This window comes from Falco punctatus (assembly GCF_963210335.1).
Source record: "Falco punctatus genome assembly, chromosome: 8".
Taxonomy (NCBI): domain Eukaryota; kingdom Metazoa; phylum Chordata; class Aves; order Falconiformes; family Falconidae; genus Falco; species Falco punctatus.
Genome location: NC_137588.1, coordinates 15,093,932 through 15,115,215, shown reverse-complemented (window position 1 = coordinate 15,115,215; position 21,284 = coordinate 15,093,932). Strand labels below are relative to the sequence as shown.

At 38.4% G+C, this 21,284-nt stretch overlaps 1 protein-coding gene across 5 annotated transcripts in view; it reads left to right on the top strand.

Moving 5' to 3' along the window:
* The window catches only part of PARD3B (par-3 family cell polarity regulator beta), a 412,825-nt gene that overhangs the window by 183,976 nt on the left and 207,565 nt on the right, over window positions 1–21,284 (top strand). For all 5 annotated transcript variants that reach the window (XM_080400254.1, XM_080400256.1, XM_080400255.1 and 2 more), the window contains 4 exons: window positions 2,116–2,241; window positions 6,531–6,889; window positions 8,531–8,670; window positions 9,434–9,562. In XM_080400254.1, the coding sequence (XP_080256380.1) occupies window positions 2,116–2,241; window positions 6,531–6,889; window positions 8,531–8,670; window positions 9,434–9,562 (754 nt within the window). The remainder of the gene's footprint in view (window positions 1–2,115; window positions 2,242–6,530; window positions 6,890–8,530; window positions 8,671–9,433; window positions 9,563–21,284) is intronic.

Sequence of the window (21,284 nt, the reverse complement as noted above, 5' to 3'; positions counted from 1 at the left end):
GTTGCCTGCATGTTAATATGTCCTTATTTAGTAATGCTTTGGGGGATTCCTCAGAACAAAGGGGGTTTTGATAAGAGAGACTACTTGTTTAAACAGTTATCTTGAAATTTTAATGACCCCTGGCAGAACCGTACCAATATCTTTGTAAAAGCGCTAGAGTGGCTGAAATCGCTCATCCCTCTTACTTTATCAAGCCTGAGACTAGTTATGGATTTTATCTCTTCATAACATGGGAAAGTACGGAAGAGCATCTTTTATTACTGATAATAACATGATACAATTTATGGGGGCATGCCGGCTGTAACTAACTTGGTCTGGTATTTCAGTTGTAAAGTTATCTTCTAATAAGGTAATGCAGGCTTTAGCCTAGTGCTGCTGAGAGCAGAATTTTTCTAGAGGTAGTTAAAACATTGTATTAATTTACAAAGTCTTAGTTTATACAGGATCTACAAAACTAATGGAAATAATTTTCCCCCTTTCTTTTTCACTTAGATATCATTAAAAAGGGAAATTAAAATTTAATAGTGCATTAAGATAATGCTAAAACTGAGGCTGTGGAAAAAAAGTAATGGCGCAATGAATTCAAGCTGCCACAGCATATGTAACTCAAGCCATTCATTGGGGTACTACAGCGCACACAAGTTTCAGACAAGTGAGCAGTGCTGTTGCATTACATGGATGTAGCATCTAAGCACAAGGATTAGGGAGCAACCGACTTAATTTGTTATTTCTTGTGTTTCGCTGCTGTATTGGTTTGCATCTTCACATAAGTTTATTTCATTAGTTCTTAGGGTTTAGGGGTTTGATTGCCAGAAGTTTGATGTTTGTCATCAGTAGAGGGCTGTGCCTCTCACCACCACTGCCCCTTTGAATCCTTAAGTGAAGGGTAACACAATGATTTAATTTATCCCATAAAGATTCTCTTTTCTTCTGGTAGATGTTTTGAAGAAGTAATATTAAGTAGGAACCAAGTTTTCCCTTAAAGTACGTTGATATGACGAAAAAAGAAATTTTTAAATCTTATTATACAGTAAATCTAAATCAGATGCACAGTGAATATAGTGTCATTTGAAATAGTTAACGGCATGCTGTGAATCTGTTGAACAGACTTAAATATAAGGGACAGTCATGAATTTGAGAAGAAATACAAGACTTTGGTTTTGTGACTGGAGTGCTGGCACGTTGGAAATTGCACATCAATATTTTATGGAGTATAACCCATAGAAAATGGTCTCTAAAGGTCATCTGTCTGATGCTGATATGGTATGGAAATTTAGTGGATAAAATTTGATCATAAAAGGTCTTCACAAACATGCAGTTGTCAGGTTTTTTGGACATTATACTGGTATCGTTGGATATATCTATGTTGAGTTGTAGTCTGCAGTACAGAGATGCTTCAGAAATAGCTTAGTGCTCCCAGCAGAGTTGACCAAACTGGAATTTTGCACCACCCACAGCTGTTCAATTAACACATTACTAGAAGTTTCTGTGCTGCACCTCAGTTCACCATTTGCACATAACCTGGCAACAAACAACTTTAGGTTTTGATATTCTGCTGCTCTCCTGCCATATGAATAAATATTATTGCTGTCATGTATCAAAACAAGGGGCTTTGGCAACTGAAAATTTTCAGAGATTTTTCAGATGTGGAAATAGTGGTTATTTTTTATCTTATTCTAATGCTCATTTAGTTTATTACAATCAAGTTAGAAAGTTGTTTTTAATCTGTTTGTGCTTTTCTTTGGAGCGTGAAGCAATGTAATCTTACTTGGTGGCAGAAAAATACTGTGTAAGATACATGGGAATTTTTAACTGGATGAGGAGATCTAAATGTTTTTCTCTGTTTCTCCAAGTATGATCTATAGGACTTAATGCTTCCCGAAGTTCTAGCAAGTAATATAGCATTAGTGGCCAGCAATTTTTCTTAGTGCTTCTTTCAATCCCCTCCCTTTAACTAAAGGGTGAGCTGGAAATTCTTTCTCTAGGTTAAGCACTTCATAATGGTCTACTCTATCTCATCTCATACACAATAGAGATTAATATCTATTTTTAGTTGCTATAAATTCATACCAGCAGAATAAGGATAGTTTTCACTTTTTTTTTTTGGCCTTTTAGGATGCTGGGACTCTTCATCCGTGGTATTGAAGAAAATAGCAGATCGAGGCGTGATGGACTTTTCCATGAAAATGAATGCATTGTGAAGATTAACCATGTGGACCTTACAGATAAAACCTTTGCACAGTAAGTGCTGGTTTACTGATGCTTTTAACTAGCCAGGATTTTATATAATGCTGTGTTTTATTAAATGATTTGTGCAAAGGGATTAATATTTATTTCAGATAAAATGCCTGTAAAATTGCTGCCTGGCAGAAACTTTGTCGTTTTCTTTCTGAAACCTCCAAATAAGGTGAAACTTGAGGAGAGGAATCTTGTAGTCTTACTGGACCTATTGTGCTTACTTAAATTTAAATAGCATTAAGTTTTTTAATAGTTATCTTCACTGTCTAATTCTTCTGTTATTTCTTCAGTCTTTTCTTTGTTTTTCCTCGTAAGACCTTCAGAATCAGTCAACATTGCACCATGTTTTTTAGAGTTCTTTTGCAAATAAAATATTCTTTGTGCTGCAGCTTTTTGAGCTTTTAATTTTTTAAAAAATATTAGTACTGTCCAAGTATGATTGGCTGAGCTAAATGATAAGTCTTATCTCTCACTACTTTTATTAAAAATCTGATAACATTTATTATCTATCTCAAATTACTTTAACAGGTTGCTTTGATCGGCTGTGAATTAATGTGACATTGTTGCACAAAAGAATAGCCTCTCAAATTTCACAGATATTTGCTCTAGTAATTAAATAGTAATTTGTTTTTACTTTTAATCCATATGTTTAGACAGCTGAGTGACTGTTTATAATATAACAAAAACCTATTGAGGTCTCAAGGGAGTTCAGGCTTAACTTTCTAAACAGTAAGCCAAATGTTCAAGGTTTCTAGACTAAAATCAAATACGTAATTTCACTGTTAGGGATAAATATTTGCAAAATAGGTTTTCATAAATCCAGCGTAGTTCTGTAGTATAGGTATTAACATGTTTCTGAGAGAGTGATTTTTGCCTACTGATTGGTTTAGAGTTGCTGCTTTCTGCATATTTGGTGGTACGTGTATTCTGAAGTGATAGAGTACACGCCATTCTCTTGTACCTGTTAAAAGTTCCTACGTAAGATACTAGCTTCATTAGAACATTAGTGTTGCTGCCATGTTAGAATGTTCATTGCCCCATTTGTGTAGTTTTGTAATGAAGACGTATCCTTCTCAGATGGGATATTGCCTGAATCACAACCTCTCTTTTCAAAATTGTATGTGATCTGTTCTTTACAAATTTCTTGTATCCCTTGTGTTCTCTTCCGAATGTAACTAGATCTCCAGAGGCTTTAAGCCTATGAGATGTATGCGGAGTGTAGGACTGCATATTCTTCTGTAAGTTTACTAGATTTTGGGACAGTTAGAAATACTGCAGTAAAACTTCCTGTCCCCTGTCAGGCTTTCCTTCAAAATGACAGATGCAGGACACTTTGCTTTCTCTAAGTTTGTGTAAAGTGTTGGGAGTTGGATGTTTACAAAGGCAATTGTTAGTTTAGAGAGGCCAGTCTTGTTAGGGGATGTCTCTGTCATTGGCAGAGGGAGAGAAGTGACTAAAAGGTGACTGAGAGCAGAGCCTTACTTTGTAGGTCTCAGCCACTGTTATGTTACAGTAACAAGCAGTGTGGTTGCAGTGGCGTTGGATCTGAGGAGAACTGTGGGCAGTGAGGACTCATCATCCGTTTGGGGACTGGGGGGAGTATTTTGGACAAGTTCTAGCCTGGTCTCGTGTCCTGTTCTGGAATAGTCTTCTGCATCATCTCTCTCCTTGGCTGTTGAGAATGGCTAAAGAAAGCAGCTTTCCAGGTTGAAATTAATCTCAGTGAATATGCCTTTTAGTTTTCATCTGTCATAACATATAAGTGTCCTAACCTGACAGAAGTCCAAGTTACAGAAATGCGGTAATGATAATGGATGTGTCAAAGTATTGTCCCAATGACTATTGACCTGGAAATAGTCATCAGATTTGCTTTTTGGGTTTTGGAAAGCTGTTTGCTTGTTTCAAATTGACATTTCTTCATAACCCTTGTAAAAGGTGTTTTAACACTTCGCAGAAACTGTTACATACTGTTCCTTTCTGTTTTGAGCAGAGACTTCTAATATTGCTCCTGATAATTGCTACTTCTGCAGCTGTAATATCTGCAGCCTAGTTTCTGTATTCCCATGTTTATAATAGTTTTATATAGACTGTTGGTCTGCTTTTTTCATTTGCTGTTAATCTATTCAATTACATTCTGTTGTGTCGCAGAGTTTCTAGCACCTCTTTTAATTGACTCCCTTATTTCTTTAAAGTATGCATTTGGGGTCTCAGGAAATGTAAATTTCTCCATCCATTATTTTTTCTCTTTGAAGTGCAGCTAGTTATTTTGCCCCTGAAGACCGCATTTAGGCTTTCCCACAGGATGTCTTGTGTTATTTCCACTATTTTTTGTTTGAAGGAGATCTTATATTTTCTCTTTCATATATTTAAATATTCATCTCCTGAAACTGAGTTATTAAATTACCTTGTAACATATGACCAAGTGGCTACTTGCAAGGATGAAGATGAGGTGTGAAAGAAACTCGGTCAAGACTTCACATCCTTATTCTGGGAGCATGCTCTGGTTTCGGTGATCCAGGCAGGGTAAGGTCTGTCCTTGAAAACCTTCCAGGCTATAGGTTGAGCAGGTGACCTATAACCCCTGCAGACATACTGAGGGGCAGTGCTGTTACAGTTCTGAAACCTAATCCTTCAGTGTGATACTGGAAGAATACCTCCCCCCAACACTCTCTCTGCTACCGTTCTCTTCTAAGTTTGAGGTTTCTCTTCTGGCAGTGTTCCCTTTCAGGGAGTGTGGTTATTCTGACTCTTGGTGCACATACACTCGGTGTGGCCAGGATGGTTTTTTCTCAGAGCAGCATCCATTGGGACTGCCTCCTGACTTTAGTGTCTTCGTGCTACCAAAAGCCCTACTGAAACAGCCCCTCCCTTCCACTACCTACAGCTGCAAGGTGGAGGCACTGTGCGGCTCTTGGTCTAGACAGCAGTAGGTGTGTATTCAAGATTTTAACATTTGCGGGGGCTTCGTTCTATATCAATGTAAAATATTGTTTCTTTTGGGAATACTTTCAGCATCAGCTGCTGTTGTGTAACTGAATGTAAATCCAAAGCCAAGACTTCAGTAAAATACTGACTTTGTCTGACAAATACATGTGAAAGAGAGGAGATAATGTAGATTGTTCTCAAAAGGACCCCATGATTTATATAAAGACTAATGTGGCCGTTACTTCCCCTGTTGACCCAATACTGTTAAACGGCAGTTCTTGATTTTTCGTTCTCAAAATGTTCTTCAACTACTACTTCTGTTTGTACTTGAATTGTCTCTTGCATATGGAAGAAAATCAGTCTACTTCATCAGAAAGTGGTAGAGAACAGTGTAGAAAGAGAGAAGTCTCCTTTTGTTCCTTTAGAATCTAAGTTTGGTAAAATGTCTTAATTGACCAATTCTATGGGTTATTCAAAATCCAGGGAAGGCTTTATGAACAGTTGCTTTGGCCGGCTTGTCTTAACTGCCTTGCAATGCATGGGAACCCAAATGTCGTATTGTTTTACCATGTTGCCAGCTCAAGGGGAGCAGTTTCATTAAATGCTGTAACAGTTTCTGGTGTTGCAATTGAGCACATCTAGTCAAGTCCATATATCCACCTTAGTAAGAGGTTAGTGCTTGAAAGATGTAATACCTATCTATTTATTTATCCATTTATGTAGAAACACACAAATAGTTGCACCTTTTTGGTCACCAGGTTTTTTTCCCTGATGTCTCTGTATCCCATATCATACTTTTCTATTGCACCCTCTGCAGTCACAATATTTCTTCTGAAGATGTCCATATATCCCATACCCTCATCCTTTTTTATTGCTGTGGAATCAGCCAGCAGTAGCAGTAGGGATGATGAAGGAATCTGAGGGGCAGTTAGTGTGTACTTGGGAAAAATGGAGTCTTGAGCTTGCTTAGAGTAGATTTATCCACCAGAGCAATTGGTCATAAGTGCTCAATGTGCCTCTGTGCCAACAAGGAAATATGTAACAAACACACACTTGAAAAAAGGAGCAAGCTGTTACTTCAGGAGCCTTTAGATGAGCTTTTGACATCAGAACTTCCCTTCCTGATGCTCTGCATGAAGAATTCTGTTCATTAGTTTATTCTGGCTGATACGTTTTCAGCTATTCCTACTTGAAATGTAAGGAAACACTGTAGTTTAGAATTCTTACTTCATGTGTACTTTTTAGAAAAAGGACACTGTAGATGTGAAGGTAAGGTTATTTCTTCATGTTTAAGATATTTTTTTTGCCATATTTTCTGTAAACAAGTCCTGATTTGTTACGTGAACTTTTGTAACTTTCTTTTAAAGGGCTCAGGACATCTTCCGTCAGGCAATGAAATTTCAAAGTGTCATCTTGGAAGTCCTCCCTCCATGCAATCGAGAACAATATGAGAAGTCTGCTATTGCTCCTCTTTGTTTTCTGGATAATGAAGAAGGAGTTCCAAAAATAAAGATTCCACCTCCTGTTCATCCAAAACCTGCTCTGAAAACAATTAATCTTTCTGGAGCAAGCACCCTGGAGTCAGGGGTACAGGCAACACTACAACAAACTAAGAGCCCCAACCTCACACGTCTGGGTAGAAAATCATCTTCTCCCTCGCTGTCTCCCCTTCTGGGCTTTGGCAATAAAAAAAATGCAAAGAAAATAAAAATAGACCTGAAAAAAGGTAAGTCTTTGGAGATGAGATGATTAAAAATTCTGTGTCATGTTCTGTATAGTGATACCTTTTAACTAAATCAGTGACATTTAAAGTACAATCAAGTTAGTCACAGTTTAGATGTTCTAAAACTTTCAAAAGGTAAAGGAATGGTAATGTTCGTGACAGTCAGCTTCACATAAATTTTGGATGCATGTTATCCAGACCTACTGATTTTTAAAAGATCTCAGTTACTGATCATTTGGAAGGTATTACATTAGCAACACGCAATATTAACAGATGCTTCAGCCTTTTTGCAAGTACAGAATAAATATTTGAACTGTCTGCTGGCAGCCTTCGTTATTTTTATTCATATCTGCTAATTGACCACAGTGCTGTTAGGACATTCTCTTAAAGACATGTTTGAAAATATGCTCTGCTCCGCTTCATGTTATCCAAATAGTTGACCACAGATTCACCTGTCTTGCCCTATTTTCTGCAAACTTTTTCCTTCAATCTGTATTTATTCAGCTGTCAGCAGGACAGATTTTGTATGTATATCTTTAATTGTTGCTCCATGCAGATGTCTGTCTTTGCATGGAGTAACAGGTTTGTGCACATGTACTAAAATGTGCTTAGGCAGATCCCAATTAGCATTTATATTTTCTGTTTAACTTCTGTCTCTGATTTGGGTGAGAGTTAGATTTGATACTAGAAGTGGCCCTTTTATAAACTAACTGTAGCTTTATTTTTTAACACATAACAAATGCAATCAAGCTGTTGTTTCTTATTTTTGTTATTTCTTAACTTAAATCACTCATTTTTACTTCTGAACTCTTCAGCTTTGCGTTAACAAAACGTACTTCAGAATTTTTCTCATTTTAGTTGTAATGCTTTTTATTTTGAAACTTTGATTTATATTTTTAGCAATTATAGGAATGTGATGCTGACACGATGATATCTCTGAAAATTATCGGATGGGTAGCAATCTTGTTCAATATAAAAAGATTTGTATGGACCCTGCTATTCCTGGGTGATTTTGGTGGCTTATAAGCAATACTTGCTAATATTGATTTTACTCCCTAGTTATTTGTTAAAACATTTGTCTATTAACACTTGAGGTTGTTTATTTCCAAGCAAGAAACAACTTCGCTAATGGAAGCTTTGAAATATCACTTTGTCATTTCTTAACAGCATGTTGTCAGCAGTTTTTGCATTCAAATCATGTGACATTTTCCACTTTTCACCAAGTTTCAGTAAAACCTGCTAAATTATATTTGTGCTCATAAATAAACAATTCTGATTACTCTGATTTGTTTTAAAGACTATTGACATTAATGTGAAGACTGATACTAAAACCACCTAGAGGGAAAAGGTAAATGCTTTGAAATTGGAGTTCTTGCTTGTTTTGCTTTATTGTGGGCTATCCAAATGTATTTCCATCTGTAGCTGTTGCAGGAGGATTTGGGCATGTGTTCTGTTATTGATAGAATTCTTCTCTAAACCATGCAGAAAATAGGCTCATGTTTACAGTTTTTTGTTTGCTTTCTTCTTTTAAGAGCTAACCTGAATGAGTGTTTGTGATATGTTGCTGACATTGTTTACTTACTTTAAATGACCATCATTTGTTTGTTGACATTTATGTTGGGAGTTCTTTATCTGACGTTCTAGGTCCAGAAGGACTTGGATTCACTGTGGTTACCAGAGACTCTTCAGTACATGGTCCTGGTCCAATTTTTGTGAAGAATATTTTACCAAAAGGTGCAGCAGTAAAAGATGGTCGTTTGCAGTCAGGAGACAGAATCCTGGAGGTTAGGATAAACATCCATCGTATTTGCATTGCTGGGTATTGGTCGCTGGTTTTGGCATAAATATTTTATTTCCTTATACATACTACTGATGTATGGAATTACAGTTCTTGACCGTGGTTTAAAAACGTCTCATGACTTTTGTTTGTCAAGAAGTATTTTACACTGCAAGTTTGGAAAACCGCGTTTTTCACAAGGGTCCATGGGATGTTTGAACAAGGGGAACGTGATAACGTCTTGGTTTTTAAAGCACGTAAGTGTATCAGTTTAGAAACAAAACATGTCTTGCCCCTTCAGCCATGTCCAGAAATCTCAGATTAATATCGAGGTGGCTGAGGGCTCATTTTAAGGCAATTTTGCTCAAATTGGTCTTTTTAAAATTTTTCAGGTATTTTGTGACTTACAGTCTCATCTAATGGGGTTATTTTTACTTACTAACCTCAGAAAGCTCTTAAGGTAAACAGTTTTAATTCTTAGGTCTGGTTTCTGTACTTTTCATCTTCGGAATGCTTTACAAACTAATTAAGCCTCACAAACCCCCTGCAAGGTGGGTAAGTACTTCAGAGCTGCTTTAACAGATGGTGAAAATGGGGGGCAAAAAGGTTAAGTGATTTGTGCAGGGCCAGAGGGGGAGACAGTGTGGGAGCTGTTGCGAGTTCTTCTTTACTCTCAGTCACTGAATGTCACCTGTGTTCGATGAGGGGAAAACAGCAAAAGACAGTCATACTCACAGATGTGGCATCCTCTGTTCTTTTGTGTCTGGTAGGTGAATGGACGGGACTTCACTGGCAGGACCCAGGAAGAGCTCGTAGCTGTGCTGAGGAGCACAAAGCAAGGGGAAACTGTCTGTCTGATTGTGGCTCGTCAGGAGGAAGCCTTTCTACCTCGAGAGCTGGTAAACTTGTTATTTTTTCCCAAAGAGTGATATTGAAACAATTCCTTGTTTTAAAACTAGCCCAAGAAATAGAAATGAACTGTTGTTGGCTGAGAAAGTCAGCGGAGGGTAGCAGTATAAGGCTTTGAGTATATGAAGTATTTATACTTGCATTTGATTTTGAGGGATATTTGATTTTATCTACTTTAGATGCAATTCTGCACAATCTGATTTTTCATCCCCAAAATGACGACATAAGCATAACTCGCAGGGGAATATTGTAAACTATTTTCGTAACAGTGAGGTCAAGCATGACTGAAAATGAATTATTCTCTTTCAGAAAAGCAACAAACTTCAAACCAGAAGTTTAAAGTGTGTGTAATGAGTCCTTCAGCTTATCAGGAACCAACTAGTGAGGGTGGGTGCTTCAGGAGATGCATTTCCTGAACCAGGTGCCAAGCTGCCGGACCGGAGGAGCAGAATTCCGTTGCCCTCCTGGCAGATTTTGGAAGCAGGCTTTTCCTTGGCTGCTAGTCCTTGACTTAATAGGCTCTTGCATGTCTGATTTTGGTCTATCTCAGGTGCTAAATTTTTGTTACTATTTTTTTAAACGTTGGCATGAAACTGTATTCTTTTCTCTATATAGAGGAGGACTACATGTTTCCCCTCAAGGTCATCTCTTTGGTGCCTCTTCCTTATCTTGATTGATGGCTATACTTGACCTTTCATTAAGAAGTTCTGGGATAAGGGAAGGACAGCATTTCCTGCTTTTGTCTCATTTTATCTCCTTTAAAGAGCACAAACTGCCTTCTTTCTTTACTTAAGATGCCGCCTTCTTGCTTTTCCTTTTGTTTTAGACTGTTAGCAGGATCTTCTGCAGAAATTTTCTATTATGTTTCCTCACAAAACATTGCTGACAGTTTTCCTCTTATTTCCTTGTTACCACTTAAGGTAAGGGTGTCTGTTGCCTGTGGTAGGATAAGAAGCTGAAGGGGAGCTCAGATTCTCTCATGTGAGCCTTTCCTCTTGTGCTGCTGGTGCCCACTTTTTCCTGCACTAGAGCAGTTGCGAACTTGTCCAAACAAAACTATTTTTGGTTTCATTTTCCTTTTTATTGTGTGACCTCTAAGAAGTATAATGGCAGAACATTTTCAGCCCTGTAATTGGGTATTTGTTGTCAGTGATTCCCAAAGCACCGAAGTTGGTCATTGTAATGCTCTGTTTAGTAAGCCCTGAGCCGTTGAGTCAGCGTCTGTGTGGATCAGAGAGAAATTTCTGAGTCTGAAAGTACTAAATTATCTATTATATTGAAGATTTCTGTTCTTCCACCAGCTCTTCTAAATAAGAGCTTATTTTTCAAAAAGGCTACCCATCAACCCTTCTTTTCTTACAGGTTTCTTAAGTTGTAAAATACATTACTTGGAAAATGTACTTTTTTAAAAGGTGTGCATTTTCCCTCTCTGGTTCCCCCAACATTATACATTATTATTTATTGTCATAGTACAAATTCTTTTGTAAATCACTGTAATAGTGTGTGGGTATAAAAGACTGGAAGAATCTAAAAGCTATTTATAATTTTTACTCTGCCACAATTGCCTGTGGTTAAATTCTAGCCACTGCAGCAAGGATGAACTACCTTTCAAAAGGTGACTGACTTGTGACTGGCATGATTGAAATCCAGAAACTAGCCACATTTATCCTGCTGGCTTGACCTTCGCTTAGATTGCTTTCTCTGCGAGAGAGTGATGCCAAGTGATGGCCCTCACTGTAATAGTGATGATATGTGAATTCTAATACTGTTCTGTGTTTCTTGTTATCCCAATCAAGTACAATATAATACAAATGTGAGTTGCTGAAATACATCAGATAATTTTATGGAAGCAGCCCTTCTAAATTAAAAAGCCTTTCAGCAACATCTGTTTGGTAGCTCACGGCAAAAGTGTGGGTTACCATACCACTAAGCTACCAGATGTTCTTACTAACATGATGCTTGTTAGAATTCATGAGATGTCTGAGAATAGTCTGAGCAAAGATTAAAAAAAAATAAATTAAAATTGGTTTAGCTTTTTTGTTTGTTTTTAGCTTTAGCCATGATATTACATTGGACTAATCCTCTGCTACCTCAAAAGTTACAGTGCTGTTTTGATCAAAGAGGAGTAAAAAGCCAGCACTTCAAATGTTTGTTTTTGGAAGGAAAGGCAGTGGATAATCCAGTATTTTTCAAGGACAGCTGTAACTGAATGCTGTGACTATGTAACATGCATGCAGAGTTTACCTAAATACTTGGGGGTTTTGTTAATGCCTGGCAATAATAGGGTAATTGTTTTATATTAGACTTGTTCTTGATTTGATCAGTTCAGGAGTGTAATCTGAGAAGCTCTTTTCTTCAGGTTCCCTGTTACCTGTTGGAAGGAGAAGGAGGACTGCCTATTAAATGTGCTCACTCCCCATAGCTTTCTGTGCCAAAGATGTTTCTGGAAGTTGGACCCCCTGGAGACCATGCACAAAACCACTTCCAAGCATGTTTTTCCGCTAGAATCAGGTGCCTACATTGATTTCTAGAGAGAATTTGATAGCTGCATGGGCACAAAGCAAATAATGTCACAAAGCAACAGCGGGTGGCATTTGATCACGTGGGTCTGTAATAATATAATTTGACTTTACCTTGTAACAAAGCTGAGGTTTGGAGAAAGCTTGGTCTCATGAGTATTTTCTCTTCAGTAAACTAGATGGGAGCAGAGTTTGGGGGTTTTGCTACTGTGATCTATGCTGATGAATTGCTAGCAAGTAAAAGAATATATTCAGGGTCGCAAAACCTTCACCACACCAGCCCAGAGATGTGGTATGTATGGCTAAGGCTGAATCAGTGTTGCAAACAGGCACTAGGTTACAGGGAATTGGGGCTTCAGTTACGCTACCCCATGCAATATCTGAGAGTTGTACAGTTACGTTGTTTGTACATAATGAGGGAATAAAATAGAAAGCCCATTCTTTGTAGTGTTGTTGCTGCTTTAAAAAAAAAGAGGAGGATCTAATGAGATTTTATTTTATTGAAGCAGATCAGTGAAGTAGAATTTGGACCAACCACAGGCTGTCCTTCTTATTATCCAGTTAGCCAAATGTTCCCAGTAATTCATGCCAGCTGTTGACAATGTAGCAGCTGAGTAAAGAGCTGATTCCAAAACTCAGGGGAAGATCTTGATTCACTTAATTACCACAGTCTACTGAGTGGCCGGTGATTAGTGCATTCTTAAAGGTGCATTTGGGTTTTAAACTGTGTAACAGTGATGGTTTTCTAAAGGATAGTGAATATTAGAGAGAGAAATTAGCTTAACTTGAACAGGTTTGGCTTTTCCAGCTCTTATCAAAGTAAATAGAATACACATAAAACTGTGGCTATCACCCCATTGTGTTTTGAAAATACGAGGTTTTGATCATGTGTATTTGTTGCATCATGTTTTTTCTCCAGGGAAAATGTGTGATTTGAAGGTACCTTTTCTTCTGATAGTGATAGGAAGATCCCTTTCCCCCCCTTCTCTTTCTTTATCCCTGCATTTGTAAAATAATCAAAGCTACTTGAATGAGAACAGCTCTGGTGTAACCCATTCTGCGCCATGACCCTATGCAATTCTTTATTCTTGTTATTTTTCATGAGCCTTCAGGATAGTGGATAAGACAAACATAAGCAAACGTGCCTGTTCTGCAATTGCCAGAAATAGTATAGCACCAAAAATATTTTGATGCATTTTTCTCTAAGTTCCCTTCTAGTTTTGCGTATTATTTATTTTTTGTTTAAAGGTAGATTTGACTTACTAGTTTCAACTGTAGTCACTGTTGCTGTGTTTTCTTCACATATTCACTGATCCCTGAAGAGTGGAGAAGGAAAGGGAGCAAACCAGCATTTTTACAACAATCTATATAATATAGTGGTAGATCTGTAGTTTTGAGTCTTTTTTTTACACACACTACACAGGATAGAAGGAAGCAAGATGAGTGGCAAGTTCAATTAAGCATTTTTTCTTCTCACCATGTGATTAACTTTTATGTTTCAGTCTTCCCCTAGTTAATTCCTTCCACTACCTTGAACTTCTGTGCCTGAAGGAGGATTTGTTTGCCTGAAGTGTTTTATTTTTTGCTTTTAATATTCAAAGCTTAATTTCTATTACTTCCTTTTAATTGTTTCTTGCCTTTTTATGTGCAGGAAATAATAGGTGAAATTTCACCCTAGACTTAACCATTTTGCACCTGTTTTTGTACGTCAGACCAGTGATTCTAGTGCTCAATTAATTAGAAATGCTCAAATAACTTCAGTCAGAAAGTGATTCCAGCAAGTACCAATTCTCTGCTGTGTTACCTCTATTCAAAGGGATACAAATCTGATGGGAGAGGGAAAGGTCACTATTCATACACTGGATTTTAATAACATACACAAGATTCAGTTCTTGAATTGTTCTGCATAATGAAGAGAAGGATATTGTGAATATACATGGCACATTTAATCTTGAATAACTTTATAAACTACGTAGATTTTTAAAAGTCCTGGTTTTTTTCCAAGAACTATTGAAGGAAAGTGTTTAATTTTGGTCCTTTAGATTCTTCTCATCTAGAACAGTTGTGAAATGAGTTTAAGTTCTATCTACAGAAATGTGTCTTTTTAGAGTGAAAAAACTGTGTAGTGCAGCCCCTGAAAGGCTTTCAACTTTAATTATGTATTTCAGAAGACCGTTACTAGTTCATTGTAGCTTAGAGTACTGGAAACAGTACTGTGCGTGGATGTTTGTTAATTAGTTACTGTCCTTGTTATAAAAGTCAGTAAGAGATCACTGTTTAGAAGGAACGTGACAGTCTTTGGTCACAGTGAACAGAAGGTGTGGCAAAAAGTATCCTTTTATTTATCCCAGGTTTTGGTGGGACTCAACTTACCAAAGCAGAATGAGTTGCTTGAATAATTCATGTATCTTTAAAAAGTGTTGGGTTGGTTTTTTTTTAAACTAGATCCAACAATTTTGCATTGGCAGAATGAGCTATTACATGCTGTGAAGTGCCAATATAGCTACCAACACAGCAAACATGTTTACTGTGCTTTTCTGTGTGATAGCAGTAGCCAGCCTTTTCGAGGCTGCAGAGACCTTATTTTATCTGGTCTACTATTGCTTTCTCTGTCAAGCCCATCAAAGTGTTACGATCCAGCCATGATTCGTCTTTCAGATCCCAGTCTTGCTATTTTCCAGCAAATATGAGGAACTTTAAAAGGATGGTCTAAAAGCTCTGGTCATAGCACACATTGCTTGCAAGAACCTCTGATGGTGCTCTGCCTGCTGGTAAAGAAAATGTTAGAGTGCAAACAAGTAAGGAGAGAAAAGCATAATGTTATGCATACTATAAGATACTGTATTTGCTTACAGGATTACTGCCCAAAACTCCTAAATTGAGGAGCCCTGCTCAGGGCTGTTTACTTGATAGCATCAGTCTCGGCTCTGGTGTTGTCCAGAATTGTTTAGCAGCCCACTTTCATCTGTGAAATCAGAAGTATGTATACATCAGAACAGAGGCATATAAAATCTGGTTTTTAACAGAAATTGAATCTTCATACACTTCAAGTGCAGTTGTCCAGATTTACAGTGTTTCTGTTTAATAAAACTGAAGTATTTGGGCAACTCTTACATCCTGCTGGCAACTGGAGAACCTTGCCATTTACAAGGGTCACCAGATTTATTCCATATACCATATGAAAATTTTTATTAGTCTCTCTGCCTAAGAATCCATGGAAAAAATTTTCCTAGGCTGGCTTAATGTGAAACGTGTGCATGTGGTGTTTGAAGTAGAAATAAAAGAATTATACACTGTTTATTGCTTTGTTTACCATCCTTTTTAAAGAGTAACCAGTAAATCGAGTAAAGAGTTGGATTTGTACATCACAGTGTTGTGACTTGGAATGTATTCTGAAAGTGTACAGTAACAGCAATCCTAAATTCACCCTGAAAATACCGTGCAGTCTTCCATCTTCATGAATGATAAGATTTTAGGATCCAAGTGGCAAGGTCTATTATTGCATAAGGCTCCAGCTCAGTAGGGGGTTAAGCACATGACTGACCCAATATGGGGGATGAAAACGGGTGTTTTCACAGTGGGACACATCTTGACTGGGGACTGAACTAGTTAGCTGTTCTCCCTCTGTTTCCTACAGTTATGTAACTTAAAAGGTTAAGTGAGACTGCATTTGTAAAAGTTCAAGAGCAATGCCACACTGAATTACAAAGCTCTTTTGCAAGGACAAACTATTCCCTTGGGTAAAACTTGCTGTGGGATCTTAAATAGGCATGTCAAGCAAACTGGAGAATCTCCGTTTTTGAAGTGTCCTGTGACATCAAATAATAAACTGTGAAATGCAATGTACCTGCCTTGGATGAAGAGCTGAATCTAGTTTTGTCAGTTTTTGAAGCTATAATTCCAGACAGTCTACATAATTCAAACCAGAACCATTCTATCTAATATGACACAAATTTGTAGTGTACTGTGTTAATGTAAAAAGTATCCCAAGTACAGTATAATATATCTCCATGGATTTGCTATTGGCTTTTTTGTCTTAGCAGGGTGTGCCATTAGTAACAATTTAGTTTTTATTGCAGTACGGAATACAGATGATTCCAACATGAAAGCGTCTGTCAGAAATGCTAGAGATGAATACATACAGCGATGACTTCAGTTATTTACTAGATTGTGACAGGATTGCAGCAGTGCATTACCTTCAAGTATTATTTCCAAGAGTGTTGCTGTATATATATTGGAAAATACAGTGTAGATTTTATAGTGAGTGAATGACTGAGCTGTCAGCGAAGTATTTCTTAATTGTGGCTGAGCTTTGTGAAGAACGTAGAGAATAGTGCAAATAAGGAGGTATCTTCTTCTCAAGCATTTCTGCCAATAATAGTTATGTGATGCCACAATTTAAATGCCGCTCTTTCATTTTTACAGGGTTTTTTTCCAGAAAATAATTGCAAAAGCATGTAAATGTCTTATTTCCTTCATAAGCCTTTGAAAATAACCCTCCTGGGTCCCTTGGCTTTTGCTCTTGGCTCTGAATGGCCCTCCAGGGAGTTGGCATCTCTTATCAGAAATGAGCAGCCAGGCAAGGGGCAGCCAGCATATTGAGAGACCATAATAGTGTGTTGGTCAAGGGCACCAGACAGGTACTGAAAGGTCTCTTGTTGTGTTAAACAAATGCTATTTCCTTCCTGCCTTAAGTGGGAGCTAATTTTTTTTGTAAGCTTCTCTTTTCGCAAAAGAACAATAGGGATAAATAAGGCAACCTTTCCAGTGAGAGATACACATTAGATTATCATAAATCCACAGATCAAAAGTGCCATGGTCAATGAGAACAGGCATTGTGAGATTAAATAAAAGGACTAATTGAAAGTGTGTGTCCCATGGTAGAGAGAGGATTGACATGCTATTGAGTAGCTATAACCATGGGCTAAGTAGAAAGGGGAAGAATACAATGCACGGTACCTTTCTCAAAGGTTACAATTTTGCTTGCAGTGGTGACTGAGCAGTTTTTGCATGTTCTGAGGATAAGGGAAGGCTGAAAGTATATTCTATCCATTCTTTAAAATACTGAGAATTTGTTGATGAGACTTAATTATGTTCCAGTAAGGTTATAGGTTGTTTTAAGAATCCTTTATTATAACCTTTAATTAAGAAATCAGAGACCTGAGGTATAGATGTGCTTCTAAAATTAAGTCAAGTCATTGGCAGAACATCAATTAATCGAATGTATCCAGAGACCCTTAGGTAAAGGTTTTCAGTCTGCATTGCTGAATGTTATTTAGTACGTATCATTAGGGCTTTCTGCTCTCAAGTCTGGTAAATTTCTGTATTCTCTTACCTACATATAAACTCTTCTGAACTTTTCTGTCTAGTTTGTAGTGGTTCAGTAAATGTCAGAATTGATTTTACTGAAGTTCCATACAGGTATCTCAGTAGATTAAAACATTCCTGTCCTGATTTCCCTTGTGAGGGATGGTACCTGTTCGGTTGTTTGCTCCGTTCTGTTTAATGGCTGAGTCTGAGTAGCAAGCGGAAAGATTGCCTTTTAGACTTCTCTTAACTCCTGCATTCTGGTCCAGGAGAAGATGCCTGGAAAAAGAGAGGAGATTGTTGTCTTCCCCAAGCAGTTGAGAGAGCTCAGGGACTATCTGCAACGCTGGATGGTACAACCAGGAGGGAGCTTTGCAACAGGAGCTGAGGTTGGCAGACTCCTATAAATAGTAAAGAACAAACATCATCAGGTTGCAGAGGGGACTGGGAATTGAGATGTGCAGAGCTTGTTGCAGGTGAGGAAGCCATTGAAAGCTGGCAGGCTAAAATTTGCCAAAGTCGAAGGAAGAGCCTGCCCAACAAGGACAAAGTGAGCACTGGAGATAGATCTTTCAAGTGTTTGTTGTTGTGTTTTTGGGGGGGTGTGTGGAATTTTTTGTGGTGATCTAGTGGTTTGGTTTGTGGGATTTTTTACTTTAACCTGTTCCACTGTTAGGTATGTTTTATTAAGAGTTTAAAATCCCTTTTGCTGTCTTCAGCGTACCCGTATGAAAAGAAGAGTACAGACCGGGCCATCTCAAAGCTCATCTTGAGGTCTTACCACTTGGCTATCAGAGCTTTATTTGAAGATTTCTCATTTATCATACCTCTTAGTATCATTGAGGTACTTACCTATGTTTGCAGTAGGGAGTAACTTCAGTGATATACTGTCACTTAATTCCTGAAGTGCCTGAGGTGAATACATTTGTCATGGAAAATACATGATGTGGTTGTTGACTGGGTAATTTTATAACATGAAACTCAGTTTTTTCCTGAGCTAAAAACATATTTGTGTTGCAGCTCAATTCATTCATTCTGTGTTTGAGTGAATTCAGCTTCTAGGATAAGAGATCCTGAGGTAAGAAGTATTTCTAATAGAATTCAAGGTTTAGTGCATTGGAGAGGACTTCCTTTACCAGACCATAATTCAGCTGATGGTAGTTGCTCTGTTGTCAAGTATTGGCGTCTCGGGATAATGTTTTAGCAAAGTCAGGGAAATGGAGGCAGTGGGAATCCAGCTCTGCGAGTCACTAGCAGCATTTAGTATTCATACCTACATATTCTAGGAAGAGGGACCTCCACTCGTGAAATTAGTTGCCCAAATGAAGCAGTTCATTGATGAGCTGTGACCTTAAGGATGGCCAGAGCACTGATCATCAGTGAAAAGGCATTCCTTGGGAAGAACACTATCATCAGGATAATAATTTGAAACCATTTAGCGAGTATGGGATGAAATCAAGCTTCTAGTTTCTGTTCACCCCTTTTTGTTTCTCCTCTGTTTTTTCTTTATGTGGCTTCTCACATTCTCCCACAAAGGAAAGTTTTTAATCTTGTATTTGCAACGCAGTCCTAATGTTACAGACTAACTGCCAGGCATTTGCTATCAGATGCCATACAATGATGACAATTTTAAGGGAATAAAGACAGTCTCCTTAATCTTATAATGAATTAATCACTGATTGCTAGATGTGCATCTCCTTTCCTCTTACCCATCTTTGTGAAATCATTGAAAGGTTATTCACCCTCCCTCATGGGTAACAAATTTTTGATAGTACTATTGAACAAAGTTTAGCATTATTTTGAAATCAACTTTTGTTGGATCTTAGGGTAAGGCTGAATATAAATAATGCAAAAGAGACTTTAAGGATACTTGGAGTATGTTGAACAAGAAATACTTGTGACGGACTTTAAGAAAGATTAGTGTTCTCCGGTAGTAGGTAAAAGCAGCTTGTTTTTAAACTTAGGTTGAATTTACTAAGTTGTTTTGTATGAAGAAATTACCTGTTTCCCAGAGAATTGTAGCAAGGGAAATGGTAGTCAAATGGTACGGATTCCAAGTCAGGTACTAAGGAAAGCAGAGGAAACAATACTGATGAAATTTACTGTACTTGTCTGCTGTCCTGCTGAATACATCTTAATTTTGATAGATAACATATCCAGACATGCAGACAGGGATCTGGCAGGTTACTTAACAAGAGCTAATGAACAGCGTAGTTATGTTAAAGGAAATTTGGAAATACTGCAGAACATGGAACACCTCAGTTACGTGTTCTTAGTACTCTGCCTTTAGCAATTTATTTGTATCAGAATCCAGAATTGGACTAAGTTATAATGAAAAACTCTATGTAATACCTTATCTTACTAAGTTTATAGCGGGAGAGTTCTAGTGACCACTTTAGTCTTTTTTTCCCCAGATAGTGAGGGCAAAGGTTTTCTTTGAGACTTACCAACATTTTCTTGCCTGTTATTTAAGTGAGATATTTCTTACCCACAAAGTAAAAGGGGAAAATTGCTACTGTAAAGTGTTTTGAAGACTATTATTATGTCCTCTTTTAGGCTTTTTTATTTTATTATTTGAAGGTTAAACAACGCTGTTAAGATTGCTGTACTTTGGAACCCAGTCAGCTTGTTTCTTGAAGCCTAGAGCTGAGCGCAGCGCTGCTATGGAGTCTGTGCTGCAAAGAAAGAGGGATGCATCCTGCCTCCTACAGCCACCGCTGCTCCCAGTACTCCTAAGGCCTTGGATGGGTGGGGGGGTGGGGTGGGTGGGGGGGTGGCCTTGTCATCAGTGTCACGGGTGGGTCAGAAGAGTGGTTGTATAAATGAGAATGTTATTGATTAGAGCACTTGACTCAAATTCAAGCAGACTCATCTGCCCAGTTCATTTTTATATATTGGCTTGAGGGACAGGTATGGATTCTGTTGTCTCTGGGTTTTTTGCAAGTTTGTGTTACCAAATGCATGAAGTCCTTAGCCTGAAATTAATGTACAAATTGGAGCTTAAAGTGAAACAGAGAAGATGCTCCTGAGAAAGAAGCTAACAAAATTATTTTTTTTCTTCACAAAATCCACAAAAATACTATGCCACCTTTTCCTTGAAATTTTTTTTTTTTCAGGATAACAGCCTTTGTGCCAGCCAAATTCAGTTTTATATTAAGTCCAAGTTCATATTGAGGTAACAATATAAAGTGATTTGTGACTGCTCCGGTGAAGGTAGACATGGGCACTGGGAGCTTTTGTGTTCTGTGATAATGACCCTCCTCACCGCTTTCCTCGTGGTATTGGGAAAGATGAAACAACCATATTGACATATAGAAGGGGCAAGAATCCGGCACAAGTGTCACAGATTAGAGTGGAAGAATGGCAGCAGCACACAGGAACTGCTTGCCTAGGGGACCTGGAAAGTAATACAAAACAGTCTGTCCTGAAGGGCTGTGGGACATGTCACATGTCTGAGACCCTGCAAAAAAATTTCTTCTGTCCAAATCTGGAAAGGATGTGCTGATGATACAGGACCGGGAGGAGCGGCTGATGCACCAGAGGCTGCGCTGCCGGCCAGCGAGGCTTGGGCAGGCTGGAGAGCTGGGTGGAGGGAACCCCATGGAGTTCAATAAAACCAAATGTCAGGTCCTGGACCTGAGGAGGAGCAACCCCAGGCACCAGCCCAGGCTGGGGCTGACCTGCTGGAAGGCAGCTTGGCAGAGAAGGACCTGGGCGTGCTGGTGCACAGCAAGGTGCCCGTGAGCCAGCAGTGTGCCCTTGGGGCCAAGAAGGCCGATGGCACCCTGGGGGGCATGAGGAGGAGCGAGGCCAGCAGGGTGAGGGAGCTGATCCTCCCCCTCTGCTCTGCCCTGGTGAGGCTCATCTGGAGCGCTGTGCCCGGTGC